Source organism: Zootoca vivipara, chromosome 8 (genome assembly GCF_963506605.1).
Source record: "Zootoca vivipara chromosome 8, rZooViv1.1, whole genome shotgun sequence".
In the NCBI taxonomy this organism is placed as follows: domain Eukaryota; kingdom Metazoa; phylum Chordata; class Lepidosauria; order Squamata; family Lacertidae; genus Zootoca; species Zootoca vivipara.
In genome coordinates this window covers 64,560,826-64,585,773 of record NC_083283.1, presented here as the reverse complement: position 1 = coordinate 64,585,773, position 24,948 = coordinate 64,560,826, and the positions used below count along the sequence as shown (strand labels likewise).

The window sequence follows — 24,948 nt, the reverse complement described above, 5'->3', positions numbered from 1 at the left end:
CACGATGATGTGACACTCCCATGATGCTGCTCTGTGTTGGAGCGTGCTGGGTTTGCCTTGTTCCTCACAGCCATTCTGTCCTTTAGAAAGCTACTCCCATTCAGAGCAGGAAATACTGTATCAGACTAGACGGACCAAAGGAATACGGCAGTTTCATATGCCAAATACCTTAAGATCACGCTCAACACCAGGTGTTACACGTACAATAATGAGTAATATTTTATTTCATTAAAATATATTGGAAACATCTCTTGCAAAAGAGTTGGGTTCTCAATAATTTATTACTATTTACATTAGCAAATTTCGTTTTACAATCATTATACAAAAGAATACTGAAAGGTTCACAGGAGAAGGGGGAAATGTACCATATTCTTCGGAGCTTGGAGGGGGGAACAAAAGGAGCAAGGAACTTGGAATGTATTCTGTTCTTCATTTCCTACACACAACTTCTGGCAATTCTACTAAACACCTCTATCAGTTTTTTCCTCAGTTTAACCACCATTTCCAGCTTCCTCTGGGAACTATAATTTTCAGTGGGTGTTGATAATACTCTACTGGAGCATGGCTCACAGAAATACAGTTCTTCATATTCCCCCTGAGTAGAAGGAACGACAATTAAACCATTTGAGGCCTATAGTTTAGATGTGCCTTTATTAAGCAGCTTCATCACAGTATGTGGCTGAATAAGCTGCGAGAACAGGTGCTTTGCCATCCTATGAGCTGGAGCCAAAACCAAGCTCAACGCAGCACCATTCAGTAGTTAAAAAGCTTTGAGGCCTGCTTCTGCGGTTACCCCAAATGCTTCATGTTAACAGAGCCCACTACTGTCACCACAGAACCAGTTCTCTCTTCTCATCCATGCCATTCAGGCCTACAGAACTTGTCTCTGTGCCATGCCCTCCTTCAGGGAATGCAAGAGTTGTTTACTCTTTCCCCCAGGCCAGTGGCAAGCAGAAGTGACAATGTGGCTGTCACTTTCAAGGACCTTCGAAATTGCACTTGTTTTCTTAATAGCTGTGCATGGAAGCTCTTTCGGCGCAGCTTTTCCAGGTCCAAAACTTTGCCTGCTGTACAGCTATTTTGGTCAAGCTTCCAACCCCCGAAGGCAAACAGAGGGGGAGGGCTAGAGTCAAAGTGGGCTAGTGGATTTTATAAGGGTGTAGTTGTTGCTGTAGCACAGCTTTAAAACGTCCACATGTAGATGGTTGAAGCTTATTTCTGAATGCATGAGAAGTAAGGGGCCATAGAGGGACATCTGACTCCCATCAGTCCCATAGACTGGGATGATGGATGGATGCTGTAGTCCACAAACATATGGTGGTCCACAAGAGCCTCATTCCTGCCCTAGACAGCCAGCTGACAATTCTAGTGGAAACCCTGCAATAGTGAGAACGGCGAAGATTTCCTGGTTCTAAGACAGGGGAGAAATCCTAACAGCATTTCTAGCAGACCCATCCAAAATTCAGGTACAATAAAAATAAAAAAATAACAATTATGGATTACTTTCCCTTTCCCCCAACTTGGGATGTAACTTGCTTGTTTCCTTTATAATTATTTTTATTATTAATTATTATTTCAAGTGAAAAAGACAGGCCCTTGGATGATTAAATAAAACCACAGGCTTAGAATAAGTTAAATTAATCAATCCATTTATGTGCTTATTTCCTGCAGGCACGCATGACATAAGGCATCTTTCAATGAATGAACCACCATGACATTTGTGAGAAGTTGTCCCTCTGAGGAATGAAAACTGAACACAGGAGGCCTTTAATTGGAAAAGGTTAAGAATGTACTTATGGTACGAGGGAGCTCGAGGGAGAGGAAATGTGGTTGGTCTTTGCAAGTTCTACCGTATATCAGTAAGAACCGGCGCCACTGATTTTTGCACATTCACCAATGATTTGTCAATGGCATGGTTGCTGCTGATTCGGCTGCATGACATAGTTCCTTGGCCTATTACGCTCCAGGTGTCTTTGCTTCATTCCCTTTGGCAAAACAAATGTCTCTTTGTCCATTAGAATAGAATGATGGTGAACCGCCATGCTTAAAGACCGCCCTTCTGATGTCAGCCACAAAGTTCGCTTGGCACTCTTAGTCCAAAATATCAGTTTCAAATGGAACCAGGTGGTAGTACGACAAGTTGGTGACATATGCTGCTGGGTCATCGCTGCCCTCCAGCTCAGAGGTAAATTCGCCAACATTTTCAAACCTAGAATGGGACAAAACAATGCGTTCATGTCATTCCTGCTTGGTCATGCTACTGTATTAAAAAGGAGATGGAATGCACATAAGTAAACAGAAATTAAGCTCCTGAGAAGAGGCAGATGCCCTTGACAGAAAGCACCATGGGCCTCCAACCAGGGATAATATATGGCATGGGTAGGCAAACTAAGGCCCGGGGGGCGGATTTTAATTCCGGCCCACGGACGGTCCGGGAATCAGCGTGTTTTTACATGAGTAGAATGTGTCCTTTTATTTAAAATGCCTTTCTGGGTTATTTGTGGGGCATAGGAATTCGTTCACCCCCCTTAAATATATATATATATATATATATATATATAGAGAGAGAGAGAGAGAGAGAGAGAGAGAGAGAGAGAGAGAGAGAGAGAGAGAGCACCCCCCCCCACAAGGTGTGAGGGGCAGTGGACCGGCCCCCTGCTGAAAAAGTTTGCTGACCCCTGAATATGGTTTTGTTCTCCTAATCACAGTGCTCAAAAACCATCAGCTCGTTCACAACAATACCAATGGTGCTAAAAGCCTTTCGCAAGGGAGATAACAATTGGGACATGCCCGAGTTTTCTTTGTTGTCCCCAGACATTCTTACGGTAGTATAGTATGGCTGGATTACTTCAGCTGTTCTTCTGAACTAATATAACTGCAGCGATTAAAATACCCGGACGGCTGCAACAATCAAGCCAATCTAATGTTCCACATGCATGCAAACTCAAGAGGAGAGACTGCCACCTACTGAATCAGAAACACCTCCTTCTGAAGGATGTTAGAAATATTTGTCTGCTTCCTGCTTAATTGAAATTTAAACCAATCCCCCCTGCTGCCTTGATCACCTTTCAAGACTATATAGGTAAGGTAAGGTAAAGGTAAAGGATCCCTGGATGGTTAAGTCCAGTCAAAGGCAACTATGGGGTTGTGGCATTCATCTTACATTCAGGCCGAGGAACATAGCTGCCAAGTCTCCCATATTCCCCGGGAAATCCTCGTTTTTCCAGCTGTTCCTAGCTAAAAAATCAGATTTTTTTGTTTTTCCCCGGTTTATTCTGGCGCGGCGGCCATTTTGGAACTGGGCGGAGCATGCTCAGAAGCGACTTTTGATGCTGCTCTGCCCAGTTCCAAAATGGCTGCAGTGTGACTTCTGGCGCGGTGGCCATTTTGGAACTGGGCAAAGCAGCATCAAAAGTCACTTCTGAGCATGCTCCACCCAGTTCCAAAATGGCGGCAGCGCTACTTCTGGTCTGCTACTTCTGCCCGGTCCCTTATTTCTCCGACAGCAACTTGGCAGGTATGCCAAGGAAGCCGGTGTTTGTCCACAGACAGCTTTCCAGGTCATGTGGACAGCAGGACTAAAGCACTTCTGGTGCAATGGGACACTGTGACGGAAACTAGAGCGCATGGAAACGCCGTTTGCCTTCCTGCCGCAGTGGTACCTATTTATCTACTTGTACTGGCATGCTTTTGAACTGCTAGGTTGGCAGGAGCTGGGACAGACCAACGGGAGCTCACCACGTCAAGTGGATTCGAACTGCCGACCTTCCAATCAGCGAGCCCAAGAGGCTCAGTGGTTTAGACCACAGCGCCACCCACGTCCCTACTATATATTCTATGTGCATAAGCGAGTTTGCCTGCTTCAAGCCCCCACTGAAGCTCATCCAGTGTGACTTCTGCTTCTGCCTCTGACATTCATTCATATGAGCAAGAGTACAGTGGTGCCTCGCTAGACGAAATTAATTGCTCTCTTGCCTGCCTGCCTACCCCACCGCCTGTCACACGAAGATCGGCTCTGTCCCCCGATGCACTATGGCTCGGGGAAGAAGGCAGGGAGACGGCAACAGCCCGCAGCTTCCCGGGCTGTTGCCATCTTCCTGCCTGCTTCCCCGAGCTGAAGCGCCCGGGCAAGCCCGACACAGCGGGGGATCCCGCCTGTCACGCAGCGGGGATCGTAGGGGGCTTCTCAAGCCCTCTACGATTCCCGCTGTGTGACAGGCAGGATGGGGGGGGAGACAGGAAAGATCCTGCATTTCCCCCCCATCGCGCCCGACACACAGCAGAGGATCGTAGAGGGCTTGAAGCCCTCTACGATCCCCCGCTGTGTGTCGGGCGCGATGGGGGGGGAAAACGCAAGACGAAGCGGTGGCCATAGAAAACCTTGTCGTATAGCGAGGCAACCTCCGATCAGAAAATCCTTTCGTTAAGCGGAATTTTCGTCTAGCAGGGCATTCGTCTAGCGAGGCACCACTGTACCAGGGGAGGATTTAGCTGTGTGGAATATGATTGCACAAGTGTTGCAAGATCCCTATGGAATAGCTGGCCACTCAGATTAGAGTATGTATACAACGAGATCCTTGCATGCTGCTAAGACAAAAACAGGCCACTGCTGTGTGCAAGGATCTGAAGACTGGCACCACTAGATCTAGCCCAAGAATGCTGGAAACCAACTGTTGCTCCATTTTATTGTCATCGTTTTGGTTTTCAGTCTTTTCTTTCCTCCTCTTTTCTCTTGTCTTCTGTCTTGACGTATGAAGAGTTCAGTTTTCACACTGCAAATATTTAAGTTCTTGAAGATACTGTTATCTGAAGCTAATTAACACGACTTGAGGTGACTCATCAGTTACCTGCCAGAACAGAATTTCCTAGGGATCTTCTGCAGCGAAGATTGTCAACATAGCTGCCTTTGAAGACAGCATTTAACAGTTTGGTTTGGTTGCTATCTGTAAACTCTTCTCCTGACACAAACTCTTATGTTAAAGCAGGATAGAAAACAATATTTGCAGTGGAGGGGAGAAGGAAAAGAAAAAGAGTGTTTTCAGTACTATACTAATGCCAAATGTGATTCAGCATTAGTAATATAATAACCACCTGCCTGACTCATAGTAGCTGGATTAAGTGTGTGTGTGTTTGTGTGTGTGTGTAAATAGCCCACTCACCAGCATGATTGGGTTGGGTTTTTCTGAAGGTTCAATACACAACCCCAAGCAATTGAAGGGAAGTTCGCAACATACAAAAATATATTCAAAGAGAAGACAACAAAAAACTGATCACACGATTGGAATCTGTTGCTGCAAGGGAGCAGTTGTGCTGATAAAAAAAAACCCTAAAGGATGGCTCTTGTGCTGGACTGGTACATTCAATCCATAATGACTCTCTGCCACACAATATAATGGAAAACGCTAAGTCAGAGGAGTCCCACTTTGTATGTTAATTTATACAGGAGATTCAGATCTACAAGCGGCTCATTGCTTGTAAATCTAAATTTCTTATGAATGCCCAAATAAATTCTAGTCTTCAGATGCTCAGTCTCATCATGTTACCGTGGTAATGGGATAAAGACTGGCGTTTCAGAACTCTGCCACTGGGATGGGTGACCAAATTATATTCAGCTAGGTAAAGGCATATAGGGACCCAGGTGGCGCTGTGGTTAAACCACTGAGCCTAGGGCTTGCTGATCAGAAGGTCGGCGGTTCGAATCCCTGTGACGGGGTGAGCTCCCGTTGCTTGGTCCCAGTTCCTGCCAACCTAGCAGTTCGAAAGCACGTCAAAATGCAAGTAGATAAATAGGAACCGCTACAGCGGGAAGGTAAACGGCGTTTCCATGTGCTGCTCTGGTTTGCCAGAAGCAGCTTTGTCATGCTGGCCACATGACCTGGAAGCTGTACGCCGGCTCCCTCGGCCAATAATGCGAGATGAGCGCGCAACCCCAGAGTCGGTCACGACTGGATCTAATGGTCAGGGGTCCCTTTACCTTTACCTAGGTAAAGGCGTATAGAATTTCATGGAATTTCATTCCTTGACCCTGGCCGTCTCCTCTCACTACCTACCCTAGCTCTGCTTTGACTCTCCTCTCCAATGTCTGCCACCATTCAATACCTCCCTCATGCTTTTACATCCAACCCAATCTTGGTAGAATGGAAAAACATATTGTCTAACACTGGGCAATACCTGGTTTTCAAAATTGCATTATAGCGCCAGCTAAACATCTATATATATCGATATACAGTGGGACCTCGACTTACGAATTTAATCCGTTCCGAATGCACACTCGTAGGTCGAAAACTTCGTAAGTCGAGTTTCCCATAGGAAACACAGTTTCCCATAGGAATGCATTGGAAACGAAAAAATTCATAAGTCAAGGAAACCGCATCTAGCCGCGAACGGGTTCTCCGTTTGGATGTCAGGAAAATCGTAAGCACGTGGCCACTTTTTTCGCTCGTAACTCGAAAACGTTGGATGTTCAATGTCTGAAATAAGGATGGAACTATGTAGAGGCAAGCAGTAGGGCTGGGTGATGCCTGGTTTTCAACATGGTGCTATATCGCCAGCTAAACATCACGATATACTGATATATCACAATGTCTGAAATAAGGATGGAGCTAGTTTTCAAGATTGTGTTATATCATCAGTTATATATCATTGCAATATACTGATGTACAGTGCTTTTTTTTCTAGAAAAAATAGGTGCCGGAACTCACCATGAAGTTGTTACAGTAAGTCCCACACTTTTTAACAACAACAAAAAAGAAGTGCCAGTACTGCGTACCCTTGCATACCCCATTTAAAAAAAGCACGGCTGATATATCACAATGTCTGAAATAAGAATGGAGCCTTGGAGAGGCAATTGGCTGGCTTCACATTTTCCCCCACATTGTGATTTTTGCATAGCACACACACACACACACACACACACACACACACACACACAATATATTGCCAGGTCAAAATTTATGAAACTGCTATCACAATATGGACTTCAAACCAGTTTTGGACAATATATCGCCCAGCCCTAATATTGTTCCCTCCCTGTCATCTTCCACCTCAATATTAGTTCTCAGACTTGTATCTCCAGTCTACTTTTCCTACAGATTACGCTGCTCTTGGTAGTATGGGAGGCATTGCCCCATGGTAAACTCTCACCCCAAACTTAGATCCTGCTTGAGGTGGGGCAGGGGAAAGAGGCAATATATTTCATCAAACAGCTTCGTCTAACATTTTGTTTCTTGATCAACCCTGGGATGACACAAATATGATGTTAAGAATGGGCATTTATGTTTACGGGTGGAAATATTCATTCAAATACCATGCATACTTACAAATGTTCCGCCGAATCGACATCTAAGTGCTTTTCTTTCCCGTTTGGTATACTGTGATCAATGACTATTGTTTCAGTGTTGGCTAAACAAAATCCATTAGATCGCATGATTTCTATGGAAGGAGAAAGGAAAAGGGGAAACATCAATATATGAGGACTAATTCCGGAAAGAAACGTGTGCCTACTTAACAAATGAGATCACAAATCAAACATTATTTGAGGAAAAGGAGACATAAATGTTTCCCCACACAAAAGAATACACTTATACAAATTTACTGTAAGCATCTCTGATTTATGGATTAAGCCTTAGCTAAAGGAAATTTATGGGCCATCTCTTGGATAAACAGCCTCTTTAGAAATCACTGGCAAATTCCAATTGTTCTCAGACAGAAAGTATCTTATGGTCATTCTAACTGTAAGACGTCAGTGATGTAAACATCCTTGGAGAGTCTGCAAGGGGAAAAATGAGGGGGTGTATTACCACAGTTAAGTGAAGCAATTGGTATTTAAATAACCCTACCTCCTGATAAGATCATTAAGCCAAACTGAATCACAGGACAGGCCCAATCAGACACCCAAAACTGAGCCTGGATAGCTGAAAGCATATTTTAGGGTACAATGTCACCCCCACCCCAAGAAATTGAATTGGTAAGTGGAATCTATTGAAACGTTAATGTTGTGAACCTCTCACTTGTTTCCACGTATAGCTCTGATGGCAGCGACCCAGAAGTGCTTTATTTGCTAAGCAGAATCAACAAGGGCAAATGAGAACACTGACTCCTGCTGGCTATATGTGGCATTTCAATCTTCTTTGGGTCAGCCTGGATAGCTTAGTTGGTTAGAGCATGGTGCTGATAATGCCAAGGTGGCAGGTTCGATCCCCGTAAGGGACAGCTGCATATTCCTGCATTGCAGGGGGTTGGACTAGATGATCCTCGGGATCCCTTCCAACTCTACCATCCTATGATTCTATATAATGTGTGTAACTAACGCCAGTGACCTCCTTCCAAAGAAACTGGATCCTGCACGAGCACCGTACCCATGGAATATCTCCCCACTCAGAAGTGGGATGCATATGCATAACAAGAAACATTTGACTTTTGATTCCTCAGCTGTGACAGAAACAGTTACGATGAGGATTGCAAACTTCTCAGTATTCAATTAGCGCGGGAGGCTGCAATTCTGTTTGTCTTGAGCTGAATTTTGCCAAGCAATGACAGCCTTCAGTAACAGATTGTCAATGGGAGGGAAGCGGGGGGGGGGGGGAGAGAGAATGAAAGGGCTCTTGTACCCTACACGCCAGTGCTTTGTGCAAAAATAACAGAGAACCCCTCTAATTAGGTACAGCATTTTAAAGCCAGAAACTTTATTCTGGGAACCCCTAAAAGATTTTGCCCACTTTGCCACACTAACCTGACTGTGCAAGACGAAACTAGACCGTCTGTTATTTTTGGTTTTAAGCATATTCTCATTATCTTCACTCAGACACAACACTTGAGCAGAAGGGTGATTCTCTTTTGCCTTTTCTGAGCTTAGTATTGTTAAGTTTTCTATCCGTTCCCTGTCTCTGCTGCCCTCCTTCTCCTAACCCACGGGTGTCAAACACAAGGCCCGGGGGCCAAATCCGGCCCGCCAGACCTCGTCATGTGGCCCGCCGAGCGCCCCAGCCAGCGGGACCCAGCAGTGGGACCTTGCTGCTGAAGCGCCGCGCCAACAAAGCGCCGACAAACAGCTGGGGCCGGGGAAATGCTTTTTGCCCCTGGGTCCCTTCGCGCTCTTTTCTGGCGCTGAATCAAGGCGGCGACCCCCCCTTCCCTTCCTTTCTTTCTTCCTCTCTCTCGTTCTTATTCTTTCTTTCCCTCTCCTTCCTTCCTTCTTTATCTCTGTCCTCTCTCCCTCTTTCTTTTTCTTTCCCTCCTGCTCCCTCTTTTCTTTCTTTCTTTCTTTCTTTCTTTCTTTCTTTCTTTCTTTCTTTCTTTCTTTCTTTCTTTCTTTCTTTCTTACTTACTTCCTTTCTTCCTTCCGTCCTTCCCAACTTTCTTCCTCTCCCTCATTCTTATTCTTTCTTTCCCTCTACTTCCTTCCATCTTTCTCCCTTTCCGTCTTCTCTCCCTCTTTCTTTTCTTTCCTTCTTTATTCTCTTCCTTATTTCCTACTCTTCTTTCTCTCCCCTCTTTCCTTCCTTCCTCTCTCACTCCCACTCCCACTCCCTCTTTCCTTCCTTCCTTCCTTCCTTCCTTCCTTCTTTCCTTCCTCCCCTCCCCTCCCCTCCTTCTCCCTCTCCTCAGAAACATAGGATGCTGCTTTATACTTCTGGCCCTTAAACCCTGGAACCAGGAGAGCAGCTCCAGTGAGTCAACCTCAGCCAGTCCCTTTGGTGAAGGGTGGTGGCTCACTGGCAGAACATCTGTCCTGCATGCAGAAGGACCCCAGCATCTCCAGGTACCAGTAGCTCTGCAAAGCTCCTGCATGAAACCCTAGCGAGCCTCCACCACCCAGTGCAGTTACCAAAAATCATTTTTCAATAAATTGTACAATAATTGTACATTTGAATATCTACTTGCCATTATTCTGACTATGTTTCAGCTTTCAGAGCTAGTTATTACTTACATTATTACATAAAACAGTAATAATTGAATGCAGTGACAATAATTTATGATAATAAAGAGTGGACACATAGTCCTACAGATACAACCGGCCCTTTGAGGGTGACCAAACTGCTGATGCGGCCCCTGATGAATTTGAGTTTGACACCCCTGTCCTAACCCATCAGGAAGTGCACTTAAAGTATGACTCATCTTCTGCAACAAAGGATTGTGCTGCAGACTGAGATGTAAACTCCAGACTCCGAGCCTCTTACCATCTGGTATACTTTCCTTTCCTCTTTAATCTGGAGAGAGACTGTTTTGGGAACAGGCTTTTCTTTATTGAATACAAAATATGTCTGCCCTCTCCCCATTCCAATCTTCTTTGGATGATAACAAATGGCCAACAAACAAAACCGCAGCAGATCCAATGTGAAATATGACCGGAATATTATTTTGCTTTGCTTTTCTCCCCACACAGAATCATAGAATTGTAGAATTAGAAGGGACCCTGAGCATCATCCAGTCTAACCCCTGTAGTGCAGCAATCACAACCCAAGCACACCATGCTGGCCATCCAAACTCCACTTAGAAACCTCCAAGGAAGGAGAGTCCTCCACCTTATGAGAGAACACATTCCGCTGTCAAAGAGCTTGGAATCGCCTTTCTAGCAATTAGAATCCATTGGTTTGGACTCTAACCTCCAGAGCAGGAAAAACTTGCCCCATCTTCCACGTGACATGCCTTAGATATTTGAAGGTGGCTATCATATCTCCTCTCACTACCTGTGGATCACCCAGTCAACAGAATAAGAAACTCTTAATTTCAGGGTTGTGGGTTCGAGCCCCACATTGGGCAAATGATTCCTGCACTGCAGGGGGCTGGCTTAGTTGAGCATTGTGTCCCCTTTCAACTCTACAATTCTGTGATTCTTATTCAGGCTAAACATATCCAACCGTTCCTCATAAGGCTTGGCTTCCAGACTCTTCTTGATCATCTTGGTCACCCTCCTCGGCACGCATTCCAGCTTGCCGCTATCCTTCTTAAATTGTGCCTCCCGGAACAGCACACTGTATTCCACATGTGGTCTGACCAAGGCAGAATAGAGTGGGATTATTGCTTCCCTTGATCGTGACACTAGACTTCTATTGATGCAGCCTAGAATAGCATTAGCTTTTTTTTCTTCTTGCATCCTTGAGACTACAGCTTTTCTCTTCCAAAGGTTAAATACTACCTTAGCAGTTAGCTTTAACATTGTTCAGCCTAGCAAAAACACTGGATAATTTTACCCTGCAAGATTCTAGGAACATAGGAAGCTGCCTTATACTGAGTCATCCGTGTGTCTAGCTCAGTGTTGTCTGCACTGAATGACAGCTGCTCTCAAAGGTCTCTGATAGGGATCGTTCCCCCCCCCCCCCAGTCCTACCTGGAGATGCCAGGGATTGAACCTCAGTTGCTTCACCAGTGAGCCACAGCCTTTCTGAATGGGATGTCAACTTTCAAAGGAAAGGAGAGGGAATATACAGACCCTATCTCCCTCTCTCCTGCCTGAAGTAAGTGGACCTCTGCCCCCCCCGCCGCCGCCGCTGCCTCTTTCCAAGTCCTTCTTTAAATGGTTTTTTTGCTTCAGTTAGCTCTTCTTCTTCTTCTTCTTCGGCGTTCCCTCATAGCTGAGTAAGATTGTCTTCCATGAAGACAGTCTTAACAGTAAGTCCATCAGTGACTGTGGAGGCCAGTTCTGGATCCACACGTCCCTCCACAGTGGGGACATGGGTTTCCAGGCAGGAGTTGATCACAGTGAGGGTTTGCCAAGCATGTTTTCCTCTTAGCACTCCTTTCAACACTCCTCTTTCTCTCTTGTTAGCCTTTAGCTCTTTCTTTCTTTCTTTCTTTCTTTCTTTCTTTCTTTCTTTCTTTCTTTCTTTCTTTCTTTCTTAAAAAGGAGTACTATCTGCTTTTTGTCCCTGGGCAATTCGGCTCCAGGGACCACACATTCACTCCATAAGACACACAGACATTTCCCCTTACTTGTTAGGAGGAAAAAAGTGTGACTTATGGAGCAAAAAATACGTAGTTGCTTTGGAAGACGATAATAATAATAATAATAATAATAATAATAATAATAATAATAATAATAATAATTTATTATTTATATCCCACCCATCTGACTGGGTTCCAACAAAACATTAAAATACAGAAATCCATCAAACATTAAAAGCTTCCCTAAACAGGGCTGCCTTGAGATGCCTTCTAAAGGTCTGGTAATTGTTGTTCTCTTTGACCTCTGGTGGGAGGGCATTCCACAGGGTGGGTGCCACTACCGAGAAGGCCCTCTGCCTGGTTCCCTGTAACTTGGCTTCTCGTAGCGAGGGATCCGCCAGAAGGCCCTCGGCGCTGGACCTCAGTGTCCGGGTAGAACAATAGGGGTGGAGACGCTCCTACAGGCATAATCAGGCATCCGCACAACACGACCAGTCCAACGAGGTTGATGTCGAAAAACCATTGCTTCTTTATGATTTTTGCTTCAGTTAGCTAAAATGTATGACTGAATCAAACAAAGCTTCTTCACATTGTGCTTTAGAATCAGAGAACTGTAGAGTTTGAAAGGACCATGAGAGTCATCTAATCCAACCCCCTGCAATGCAGGAATCTTTTGCCCAATGCGGGGCTCAATCCCATGAATCTGAGATGAAGAGTTTCATGCTCTGCCAACTGAGCTGTCCCAGGGAGTCTTTAGTATGATGTCTTTGAGAAGCCTTAGAGTGGAAATGAATCTCTTTTGAACCATATGGATGAAGATGGGTAAAACAATAATATCAACTATCGTCGCTAAAGCAGGTTGATAACTCTTACCTGATATTTTAACTGGACTTTGAAAGCTTGGTTGAATTTTATGGACATTGTCATTTTTTAACACCTGATCTAAAGGAGATCTTTCGAAGAAGGTGAGGACGACTTCTGATCTGGAGTACTGGAGAAAAAGGATAAAACAGAAAATTATTATTACAAGAGCTCGGGAATGGGAGGAAATCTCATCTGGGAGCTCATTTCCATGGTTGCCTTTATTTACTGAAGGAGCACGTTCTAAGCTTGGGGCCGCAAATGTCAGGGTCAACACGACACAATAATGGCAGCCATGCATGTTTAAACATGGAATTGCCCCAATAATATAGGAAGTGCAAGAGTGGGATCTGGTTTTAACCACAAAGGCAACACACAGATGAAGGGTCCAGGATCCCCTCTGGGCTTGCCACCTACTTCTTTGCTGCCCCTAGAGAGAAGAAATAAGGAAAGCCTTCTGGGTCACGTCAATGGTACATCTAGACTAGCATCCTGTTCTCACAGTGCCCAACTAGATGTTTGTGGGACACCAGGGAGCAGAACATGACCACAAAAGCATTCTCCCCTCCTGTAGTTTGCAGCAAATGATATTCAAAAGCGTTACTGCCTCTGACGGTGGTTGGTAGGCATCCGTAACATTATCCTCCATGTCTAATCCACTTTTAATCCAAGTTAGTGCCCTTAACTGCCTCCTATGGAACCAAGTCCCATGGTCCTAGATCAGGCATAGGCAAACTCGGCCCTCCAGATGTTTTGGGACTACAACTCCCATCATCCCTAGCTAACAGGACCAGTGGTCAGGGATGATGGGAGTTGTAGTCCCAAAACACCTGGAGGGCCAAGTTTGCCTATGCCTGTCCTAGATCTTCCAAAATTCAGTCCATGGGACCTGGTGTCATGAGAGAGAGAGAAAAAAACTTTTCGCTATCCACTTTTCTCCATACCGTGCCCAGTTTTAGAAAGTTTTCAAAATGGATGGAAGCTGATTTGAGAGAAAAGGCATCCAACAGCAGTTTTCCCCAAGAAGCTCCAGGATAGATGTGGATCGTGGCTACTGTTCAGGAGTTTGTGGCTTCCAACGCTAGTGCGGGGAAAGCATTGGCGGCAGGATAAATGGTACCCAGCCTACATCCCCCATGAGCTATACAGCACACTGGATGCATTCTGTCACTCCTGTTGGGTCAAATCCTTTTACGAAGGGGGAAGGGAAGATCGGCCCCGTTCCCATAACAGCCCTGCTTCTGTGTCAGCTGTAGATCTACAATGTTTCTCCGCATTTGCTTGATGGATTTGTTTCTGCATTTCTTAGTGGTGACAAAAAGGTGGAATAAACTCTCCCACACAGTATGCACACATAACAACCGCTAGCATCAAGCAAGCGTCTCTCTCAAATTACAATGGTATTGATTTCAATGGGCAATCATTGCAGTGGATGTTTGATTCAGTGTTGGACTGAATCAGACCACTGGTACATCAAGTTCGCGGCGGTCTGCATCCGTTGGCAGTGGTTTTCTAGGGGTTCAGGCGAGGAGGATTTCCCAGCCCTACCTGGAGAGACTGGAGATTGAAGTTGGGACCTTCTGCATGCAAAGCAGATGGCGCTACCATCAGGCTACATAGAATCACAGAGTTGGAAGAGACCACAAGGGCCATCCAGTCCAACCCCCTGCCAAGCCCTTCCCCAGTGCAGGCTGCCCAATGGATTGAGTTTCACATGAAAATAAGCTATTCACTTATTACCTTTGACAGATTTCCATGAATTTTAAGAAAGGGTGCAGCTGAATGGAATGTGTGATTTATTTAGCAGAAAGAATCAGAAGCCCGGAGACCAAAACAAGGGAAATGACCCATGGGGAAGTTAGAGCTAGTGCATCATAGCTGTTAAGACCACAAACGATAAGGTGGTAGCCCCAGTTTTCATCAGTAAGTCTTTGCATCTGCTCCACTTACCTTCCAAGGCATATTTATAATATTCTTGAGGAGCTTCTCTACTTCGTTAAGCCTGGCTTCTATGTCGTGAGACTCCTTAATGGTGATTAGTCCTGGAAACAAAGGAGCTCTGTAAGGAACGTGGGGTGTGGAGGGACCAAACACACAGCATCTTATAGAGCAGGCATGTCCTACAGGTATATCATGATCTACCAGTAGATCACTTGATGTCTGTGGTAGATCACTGGCTCCCCTCAAAAAAGCTCAACAACTTTGTTTGACTCCCCTAAAAAAGCTCAACAACTTTGACCTGAACCCCTAAAAAAACTGGCTTTCCTCCCTAAAAAAAAGCTCAACAACCTGAACCCCCCCAAAATGGGGTAGATCACTGCCTCTTTTTAACTCTGTGAGTAGATCGCAGTCTCTTGGGAGTTGGCCACCCTTGTTATAGAGCAGGGGTCCCCAGACTTACCGGGCTTCGGGCCGGTGCCCGCCGCGCCGACCGCGCCGACCGCGCGGCGGGCCGGAGGGCAGGGGAGTGCACGCGCAGCGGGCCGGAGGGCGGGGGAGTGTGCGCCCGTGCGCATGCGCACACGGTCGAAAAAAAATCGCCGAAAATCGCTTGTGCGCATGCGTATGGGCCTCCCCCGACCCGGAAGTGCATCGGAAATGACCTCTTCTGGGTCGGGAGAGGCCCATACGCATGCGCACAAAGGATTTTCGGCGATTTTTTGCCGATTTTGAAGATCGCCGCCGCGCAGCGCGCCGTAAGAGCGGGCGGCGGCAGCAGGCGGCGGGGGTCGTCGCGGGCCGGATTGGGAGGCCAATTGGGCCGCATCCGGCCCGGGGGCCGTAGTTTGGGGACCCCTAGTTTGGGGACCCCTGTTATAGAGGAACCAGTTTTTCCTTTTCTTCAGTTATATGCATTCAAGTATACATTTAATGCTGAACCTATCCTAGCCTGAGGACTTCAACATGGCTAAGAATCGATTAGGCAGTTGATTTTATTAGAAGGCTAGAATGCATATTCCTCAGCCCTTTGCTAGATTATCTAAGCCTGCTCCCCCCTCCATACATCATTACCAAATGGCAGCCTGAAAAGATATATATTAGGTCTTATGAATGCTCCATTTATCATTGGCAGAACGCACAGAAAGCAGTACGAGGGAGGTTCAAAGGCCTCAGGCATAGCTGCCAAGTTTTCGCTTTTCTCGCGAGGAAGCCTATTCAGCATAAGGGAAAATCCCTGTAAAAAAGGGATAACTTGGCAGCTATGGCCTCAGGTGTAAAGGATTTCTAAAATTAATCTAGATCAGGCATCCCCAAACTGCGGCCCTCCAGATGTTTTGGCCTACAACTCCCATGATCCCTAGCTAACAGGACCAGTGGTCAGGGATGATGGGAATTGTAGTCCAAAACATCTGGAGGGCCAAAGTTTGGGGATGCCTGATCTAGATTTTAGCTTTGTGAAGTGTCCATACAGTTCCACAACTACAAGGTCACCACTGAGAAGGCCTCCTATTATTGATGCTAAGATAGGGTTGCCAGACTCAATAGAGGACAGGACTTCTGTGCCTTTAATTGCCCTGCTCTCTTTTGAGTCTGGAAACCTTAAAGAGAAACCAGCAGACCCTTTGCTTGGAAATTAAACAAAGGGTCTGCTGGTTTCTCTTTAAGGTTTCCAGGCTCAAAAGAGAGCAGGGCAATTAAAGGCACAGAAGTCCTGTCCTCTATTGAGTCTGGCAACCCTATGCTAAGAACATAGGAAACTGCCTTCTACTGAGGCAGCCCATTGGTCCATCTAGCCAGACATTGTCTACCCTGATTGGCGGTGGCTCTGTGGGGTTTCAGATGGAGGACATTCACAGCTCTACCTCGAGATGTTGGGGATAGAGCTAGGGACCTGTTCCACGCAAGGCAGATGCCCTACCACTGAGCCACAGCTGCTCCCCACCCTTGGTTGACCTTTAAGATTTCCCTCCCCCATGTTTCCATCCTGGGTCACTACTCTGACTCTAGGGAATAGCCGCCTCCATGGAAACTCATCAATGCCAATTGTTCTGGAACTTCTAGAGGCAAATTAAGACTTAGTTTTAACCAATTCCATTGAACATATATCAGATTGTTATTGCCTTCTTTTAAATGTGTGTGTTTTCATGTGTGTGTTTTAATAACTGGTTTATGTTACCATGAACTGGCAATACACCTACCATTAGGGAGATGTCTCTGTGTGAAAGTCACGGTATCTCTGAATGTGCTTTATTTTAATCCATAGGAATGAATGAAAGCCACTCATTAATATGAAAATGAGGGGTGATACTGAGATAAGTTTAAGCCTGTTTTCTACTCTAGTTGTCCCAGCCATGTAATATCAAATTGTTTGAGAGTGAAGCCTGATTCTATCTGCACAGTCCACCCTGGGTTCTGTCTCTTCATCGCTCCAGTGTGTGGCAAAATGCTGAGAAACGGTCTTTGAAAAAAGGGTATCTGTTCCTATTATCTAATTATGTATCTTTTCTTATGATTTGGCATGCATTTATTGTACTTAGTTGAAAGTAAAGCTGCCTTGATTTCACTGTTAAAGGAACAGGGGAAGTTCAGGAATCAAAACGCAAAATAAATTTTAGAAAGTGCTGTGACGATTGCATGTGCCCATAATGGAGAGGCAGATTAAAAATGTCAATTCCACGGCAATTTCCAAGACATCCAGCAGAGAGCAGCATAATGCCACATATAACCTAGAATTACCTCATATGGGAAAGGCAGCTACTGTATATAATATGCAAGCATCCTGAGATCATTTGGCAAAACCATCTTTTTACTAAAATAGTCTCGAGTCTGAGGTATTAGTAAATGATGGTGATGGTATCATAGGGTTCCACGTAGCAATTTTCTGTGGACTTGGTGCTGTTCATGTGTGCATTTTTACAGCATCTGCACAGCAACATCCTCTACAAAATGACACCTCATCCCCATCAATTAAATCCTGATTTACCATCTCTCTGTTGTTGTTGTTCCTGCTGCTGCTGCTGCTGTTTAATTTAGCAGATTTTCTGCAGAAATGATCAACCCTAATTAAATGGGGAAATAATATGAGATGAACTATTCATGAGGTTAAACCACAGCGCCTAGGGCTTGCCGATCAGAAGGTCGGCGGTTCAAATCCTCGCGACAGGGTGAGCTCCCGTTGCTCGCTCCCAGTTCTTTCCCACCTAGCAGTTCGAAAGCACATCAAAGTGCAAGTAGATAAATAGGTACTGCTCCGGCGGGAAGGTAAACGGCATTTCCGTGCTCTGCTCTGGTTCGCCGAAAAGCGGCTTTGTCATGCTGGCCACAGGACCTGGAAGCTGTACGCCGGCTCCCTCAGCCAATAATGCGAGATGAGCACCGCAACCCAGAGTCATCCACGACTGGACTTAATTGTCAGGAGTCCCTTTACCTTTACCTTTACTCATGAGGACAACACCATGTTGATGCTGTGAGAATCCTCCACGCATGAGCAGCACAGAGTCCACAATAAACTGCCACATGGAAGCATCATAATCTTCTCATTGCTCACTTTCTCCTTTTGGACTATTTTAGTAAAAAGTCGTTGTTTTGCCAAATAATTTCACAGCACGTATCCTTGCATATTCAAATGCACACTCTGCGCACACGGTGCCTGACGAAACAGTATCATCTTTTTGATTATTTAATGCGAACCACAATGAGAACCTTTGACTGAAAAGTGATGCAGGTGTTTAGGAAGTAAATGAGCAAGCAAGCAAAGAGCACAGATCTCTGCCCCAAGGAAATTGCAGTCTAGTTGACGGTGCAGGAAACAAGGAAACAGAGGCTGAAGGAAAAGAAGGGGAGGGTAATATGCCAAGGTTATATCTCACACATCTGTTTCACCTCGAGACACTAATAAAGGGCAAAGTTGTCTCTAAGTGAAAGCTGCCTATTTATAATCAGACTGCCACCTGGCACAAGTGCCGTTTCAAGAATTCCCTACATTGTGGCATCAAAACCACCTATAGAAACTTTGTTGCATTAATGAAATAGAGCCAGTAAGTGCTAAAAGTTAATTTTTCCACTCCAAAAGCCATAGATGGGAAGTACAGTGCAGTTCACAATATACCACCCTCAAATTATGCTCAAAAAGTAAAAATTGAAAGGTTGTTGCGCTTTCTTTAGACAAACCCAAAAGTTGTTGAGTTTGACTTGCCTAAGATTCCAGCAGCCCTAGCTGTATCTAGATCCTAGGCACATTTGCTGAATAGAATATCCCAGTGGTCCCTTTTGAATGCAAAAGCCCCTTCCAGTGAGGGCTCCTTAACACCATCTTCTCCAGCTTTTCTGACCATTGAGCTGGGGGGAAAAGAGAAAAAGCCTTTTTAGTGGTGGCACCCTATTTTTGGAATCTCCTCAGAGTGGCCCACCTAGTACCAATAAATACTGTTCTCTTTTCAGCACTAGTCAAAGGCATTTTTTCTTTCCTCAGCTTTGTTGTTGTTGTTGTTGTTTTGGTTTGGTTTGGTTTTTGCGTATTTATGGGGCTTTTAATATGTCTGGGTTTTGTTTTTGTTTTGTTTTGTTTTTAAAAAAATGAAATTTCTATTATCTTTGGAAACAGCTCTGCTGAAGGCTTTTAAATACAGTAATAATAAAAAGGTGTCCACTACTCAGAAATTTCCAGGGTTCGTTGAACAGAAGCAACTGCAATTAAACTACAAGCATGTCCTAACAAATGTTAGCAGCATGTTTGGAAAGAATTTTCCCTTAGGTTAGATTAACTGACTGTGGAAGGGTTTTGGAGGGGTGGGGCCGCAGGTTGGCCTGTGTCATAGTTACGTGCTTGCTCAGATATCTGGGTGGGGTCATTTAAGTGTGTCTCATTAGACTTATGCCATGATCTGCATGCACACTCAGACTGCTTCTAGCTTGCTATAATCTCCAAGATGTGAACTATGTTTGGGTTGTTGAATTGGAGGAGGACACTCAGTTTTACAGACTTTGGCTCAGAGCCACCGCAGCCCATTAATCTACAATACATTTTAGAAAGTGGCTTGTCTGTCTCTTCATTTGGATTCCGCACGGCATTTTGAAGGGACCCAGGTGGCGCCGTGGGTTAAACCACAGAGTCTAGGGCTTGCTGATCAGAAGGTCGGCGGTTCGAATCCCTGCAACGGGGTGAGCTTCCGTTGCTCGGTCCCAGCTCCTGCCCACCTAGCAGTTCGAAAGCACATCAAAAAAGTGCAAGTAGATAAATAGGGAAGGTAAACGGCGGGAAGGTAAACGGTGTTTCCGTGCGCTGCTCTGGTTTGCCAGAAGCAGCTTTGTCATGCTGGCCACATGACCCGGAAGCTGTCTGCGGAGCGAGATGAGCGCCGCAACCCCCGAGTCGGACACGACTGGACCTGATGGTCAGGGGCCCCTTTACCTTTACCTACATCATTTTGAATTAAGATGGCAGACCAAAATGTGGCTTTGGTATGACTTCTCCCAATTTTGGACATGAAGGGTCCAAACTCACAAATTACACTATTCATTATTATTTTTCACCACAGTTTGTTGGTTTCTATGAAATCCCGGGCAGCACTCGCATGGGCATAGCCAGGATTTTTGTTGGGGGGGGTAGAAATTATGTGATTGGTCAGTTAGTTAAGTATTTCTATTGATTTACTTGATCTGGGGGGGGGCAGATGCCCCCCTGCTCCCCCTTGGCTACTCCCATGGCACTGGGCACTCCTGTTAGTACTATTAACAAAGGTCTTATATGACCACCTTCTTGCACTTTGCCAAATTCTGGACGGAATTTGAATAATAATAATAATTAATAATAATAAATTTTTATTTATACCCCGCCCTCCCCAGTCAAAAACCGGGCTCAGGGCAGCTGACACCAACAGAATTACAATAAAACATAAAAACAATTAATTAAAATACAGTATTAAAATTTAAAGTGCAGCCTCATTTCAAGTAATCCATAAATCCAAGCCATGAGGGAGGAAAACACAGGGGTCAAGCTGAGTCTAACCCAAAGGCCAGGTGGAACAGCTCTGTCTTGCAGGCCCTGCGGAAAGATGACAAATCCTGCAGGGCCCTGGTCTCCTGGGAAAGAGCGAGATGCAAAGAGTGAGATGCAAAGAATTGTCTGGTGAGAGTTCCTCTCAACCCCAGAACTTCAGTTCCCAAACACTATAGGAAGAGGGAATAACTGCTCAAATCAAGCTAAGAATGCAGTCCTGAGCTCATCTATCAGGAAGTAAGTTTCACTGAGCTCAAAGGGGCTTACATCTGAGTAAACCTATTTAGGATTGCAGTGCACACATATAGGCATCAGTGAAGCTGATGGCAGCAGTGAGCAAATCCCCTCGGAAAGAATAAGTGGCAAGTGTATTTGTTTGCAACACTCCTTCTTGACTGGCGACATCAAATTACATCATACAATTGGCAGGTGGAAAGTGTTTGGTAGAAATGGCTGCACAGGCCAAATGAGGCATGTGGTATGGAGGGTCATCACCCCCTGTTGTTGTTGTTGTTGAGTCGTTTAGTTGTGTCCGACTCTTCGTGACCCCATGGACCATAGCATGCCAGGCACTCCTGTCTTCCACTGCCTCCCGCAGTTTGGTCAAACTCATGTTGGTAGCTTCGAGAACACTGTCCAACCCCCTAGACCAGACTTTCAAAACAATGATGAACTTCAAGGGGGAAATGATAGCTGTAGCGTTCATATAGTTACAAAATAATAAAGTGACATCTTTACGAGCAAATCGCTGAAATTTGTTTCCAAGTTTACTCCCTAGTAGAAACAATCTTCCAAGAGAAACAATCTCCCAAGCTGTGAGCAAAAAACAAACAAACCCCCCAGAGGTCTTCTTATATTAAGTACCTAAAATTAGCCACCCTTTGGTCAGATAGCTTAGAAAGAATAAAACTGCTTTGACATATACGAGTATCCGTCTCCAAACTGTCAAACATGAGAAATGCTACCCAACTTCATTGTTACATGGGTAAAACTTGCTGAAAGAGCAAGAAGAGAGTTGTGTTGTTCTCTGTGGGCATTTTGTCTGGAAGAAGATTACAGCATTTACAGCTGTCATAGGAAATTACAGTTAACAGCTGTCTTTGAAACTGCAAACTTCTTCCATACCTCATAGCCTCCTCTATTACATATAATTTCAGAAGTGTGAGGAACTATGTTTAATGTCATCACGCTTAGTCAAACTTACTGTGGCGCCAAGTCATCCCCTAATCATGAGAAACACCACATCAGCTTCACGTCCCTCTTCTGGGCAAAAAACCCTTGCTCTTTTAAAGGTGAGATTCTGAAAATGCAGAATCCCACCTAATTCCATAGTTCTGCAACATATTTAGAGAACTCCATGATACAGAGCCCTGTGGATTATATAGGTTCCCATATCATTTTTGCTATGATCATTTATATACTTGCAAGGTAGGTAAAGGTAAAAGGTAAAGGACCCCTGGATGGTTATGTCCAGTCAAAGGCAACTATGGGGTTGCGGCACTCATCTCGCTTTTCAGGCCGAGGAAGCTGGCATTTGTCCGCAGACAGCTTTCCAGGTCATGTGGCCAGCATGACTAAACTGCTTCCACAACAGAACACTGTGACGGAAACCAAAGCGCACGGAAACGCCGTTTACTTTCCCGCCACAGCAGTACCTACTTATCTGCTTGCACTGGTGTGCTTTTGAACTGCTAGGTTGGCAAGAGCTGGGACAGAGCAACGGGAGCTTATCCCATTGCAGAGATTCCAACCGCCAACCTTCCGAACGGCAAGCCCAAGAGGCTCATTGGGTTAGACCACAGCGCCACCCATGTCCAACACATGTGTGCACATGTACAGACATATACACAATTTCCAATTGCTTTTCACATGCCCTGTTGCCTACCTTAAATGTACAGAGAGCTGGAAAGCTGTGAAGTCCGTAGTTTTGAGTTGCGATCAAGCATTCATGTGACCAAAATGAAATTAGGAAAGGGGTGCCACAGCTGATCCTTAGAATGGTCAAGATGGCTTTAAAAGAAAATTCATGGAGGATAAGGCTATCAGTACCCACTAGACATGATGTCTATGTTCCTCCTCCGCTGTACGCCTCTGAATATAAATTGATGAGAATCACAAGTGATGCTGCAAACAGGTCCAGTTTGGGGGCATCACATAGGCATCTGGTCAGATGCAGTGAGAACAGAGTGCTGAAGTAGATGGACCTTAGATGTGATCTACCCAGGGGCATCTTAGCCATAGGGGCTAGTGGCACCATGGCGCCAAGTTCTGGAGGGTGCCAGGGAAGAGGCGGAGGCTGGACGCGGTGCCTCCCGGCATCAGCTCGCCACCCTCGTCCGCCTCCGCCATGCTGCACCGTGCCTGGAGCCTCCTCTCTGCTGCCCTCCAGCCCCTCTGACAGCGCCACCCTCGCCCACCTCCACCATGCCATGCCACTCCCAGAGCCGTCCCACTGGAGGAGCTGCCCTCCAGCTGCTGCCCGCCCGGAGGGAAACATGGGGGGGGGACGCCGGAGGGATCCTTGCACCACGGCGCCAAATAATCTTAAAACGGCCCTGGATCTACCAGGGCTTATCTTGCATTTCTTTTAAGACTGGATTGAGATGGGACTCTGAAAGGCTTTTGCAAGCCTACTCCCTCTTCGAAGGGAAGAACTTCGAAGGAACTTCAAAGGAAAGAGGGAATAAACCTGCAAAAGCCTTTGCAGGCCTCCCCTGCTTTCCCCCAAACTTGTGCCAATCCTCACTCTGATCTTTAATTTTCGCTCATTAGCTGATGGAAGAAGAGTAAACCCTAGGCTATGAGATCCTGTTCCCAACGGGATAAAACCCTGCCCGGCTCTCACCTATCAGCTGGTGGGCAGAGTTTGGGGAAATGGCCTGGCAGGTCGGCATCGGTCCATGGACTCGAGATTTTCCAGCCCTGTTATAGTGGGATGTTCCTGCAAGCACCAGGAACAGCTAACTGAAAGGGGGGGGTAGATTTGCTGCCAGGGGGAGAGGTAAGGCATGACGAAAGCTTTGCTGTGGAGTGATAGCGGTGCTTCTCTTCAGCAAGGTTAAATCAGGTAAGATGCGCACTCTTTGCCCAGATCCAATCTTTTGCATGCGCTAGGCATCCTGCATGCATGGAACAGGTGCACTGTTCACACAGAACCTTACAGAATCCTGCTATGAACTGGGAAACAAAAGCAGATACTTGTATTCCGTGCATGGGGACACATGAGATCTTGCTGCAGGAGACAAGCGAGGCCTGCAGATTCACCGCCCTATTATTAATTGTTATTTATTTATTTATTCCCCAGCCACACTGGGTGGCTCCCAACAAAAGATTAAAAATACATTAAATATACAATGTGAATGCATGATTATATTTAAGTACTACACACAGTAGGAGTTTTGTAAAGAGGAAGGTGCATTTCTATGACCCAAGTACTGTATCTCAGCAATTGGATACTTCGATAGCAGCCGCTTCTCATCGCTGTCAAAGACACTAGGACATTTTCTGTCAAGGCTGAAACTTAATGGGTAGGGTAATTTGATGGAGGAAGCATTGGTCCAGACAGTAAGATTGTTTTAATGGTCACGTGCCAATTTAACCGAGGACTTCATAAACCCAGAATTTCACTGGCTTTCTTCTGTCTCCTTGGTGAGTGCCAAAACTCTTCTAATTGGAAGAGAGGAAACTGAGTATGTTGACACAGTGTCAGCTCACTGAATTAATTTTGAGTGACGGAATAGCAAAGAAATGAATTCCGAATAAAACACAGCATTCTACATTGCCTGACTGGAATGCACAAGTGAAAATTTGTAGCAGTTGGTCATTATATAAATGGGGTCTGAATATTTGTTTAAGTTCTAATTCGGATCCATCGACGAGGAATGAATATCCACAAATGGAGTTTCATGCTCAACTGCTGCATTTTATGGATGTGTTTTTGCACCCAAGTTCTCAAAACAGCTGTAGTTTGCTCTGGCAGGAGATTCGGGGCAGAATTCCTCCACTTCTGTATTATCTGCACTCACTGGAAAGTCAGGTGACTTCTTCTCACCAAGTTAACAGTCCAGTGTACAGAAAGGGAAGTGCTAAATTTACATGTCCTCCATCAACTGTAATCTCATACTATGTCCCCTTCCAATTCCTCTTTGCAGGGGCAAAGTTATATACTAAAGGAGCAATCCTAACCATGGGAAACCATGGTTGCCCTAAGGGATCTCTAATGCAGTGTTTGAAATTAGCCAGGTGCATTTTGCTTCTGGAGCGGG

General features: G+C 45.4%; 1 protein-coding gene across 1 annotated transcript in view; it reads right to left on the bottom strand.

The window, feature by feature from the left end:
• Positions 1–262: 262 nt before the first annotated feature.
• Positions 263–24,948, bottom strand: part of PXDC1 (PX domain containing 1) — a 34,991-nt gene continuing 10,305 nt past the window's right edge. The window contains exons 2-5 of the mRNA XM_035126385.2: positions 14,695–14,786; positions 12,757–12,874; positions 7,320–7,431; positions 263–2,209 (exon numbers count right to left, since the gene is read on the bottom strand). Coding sequence (XP_034982276.1) covers positions 2,092–2,209; positions 7,320–7,431; positions 12,757–12,874; positions 14,695–14,786 — 440 coding nt within the window. The 3' untranslated portion in view covers positions 263–2,091. The remainder of the gene's footprint in view (positions 2,210–7,319; positions 7,432–12,756; positions 12,875–14,694; positions 14,787–24,948) is intronic.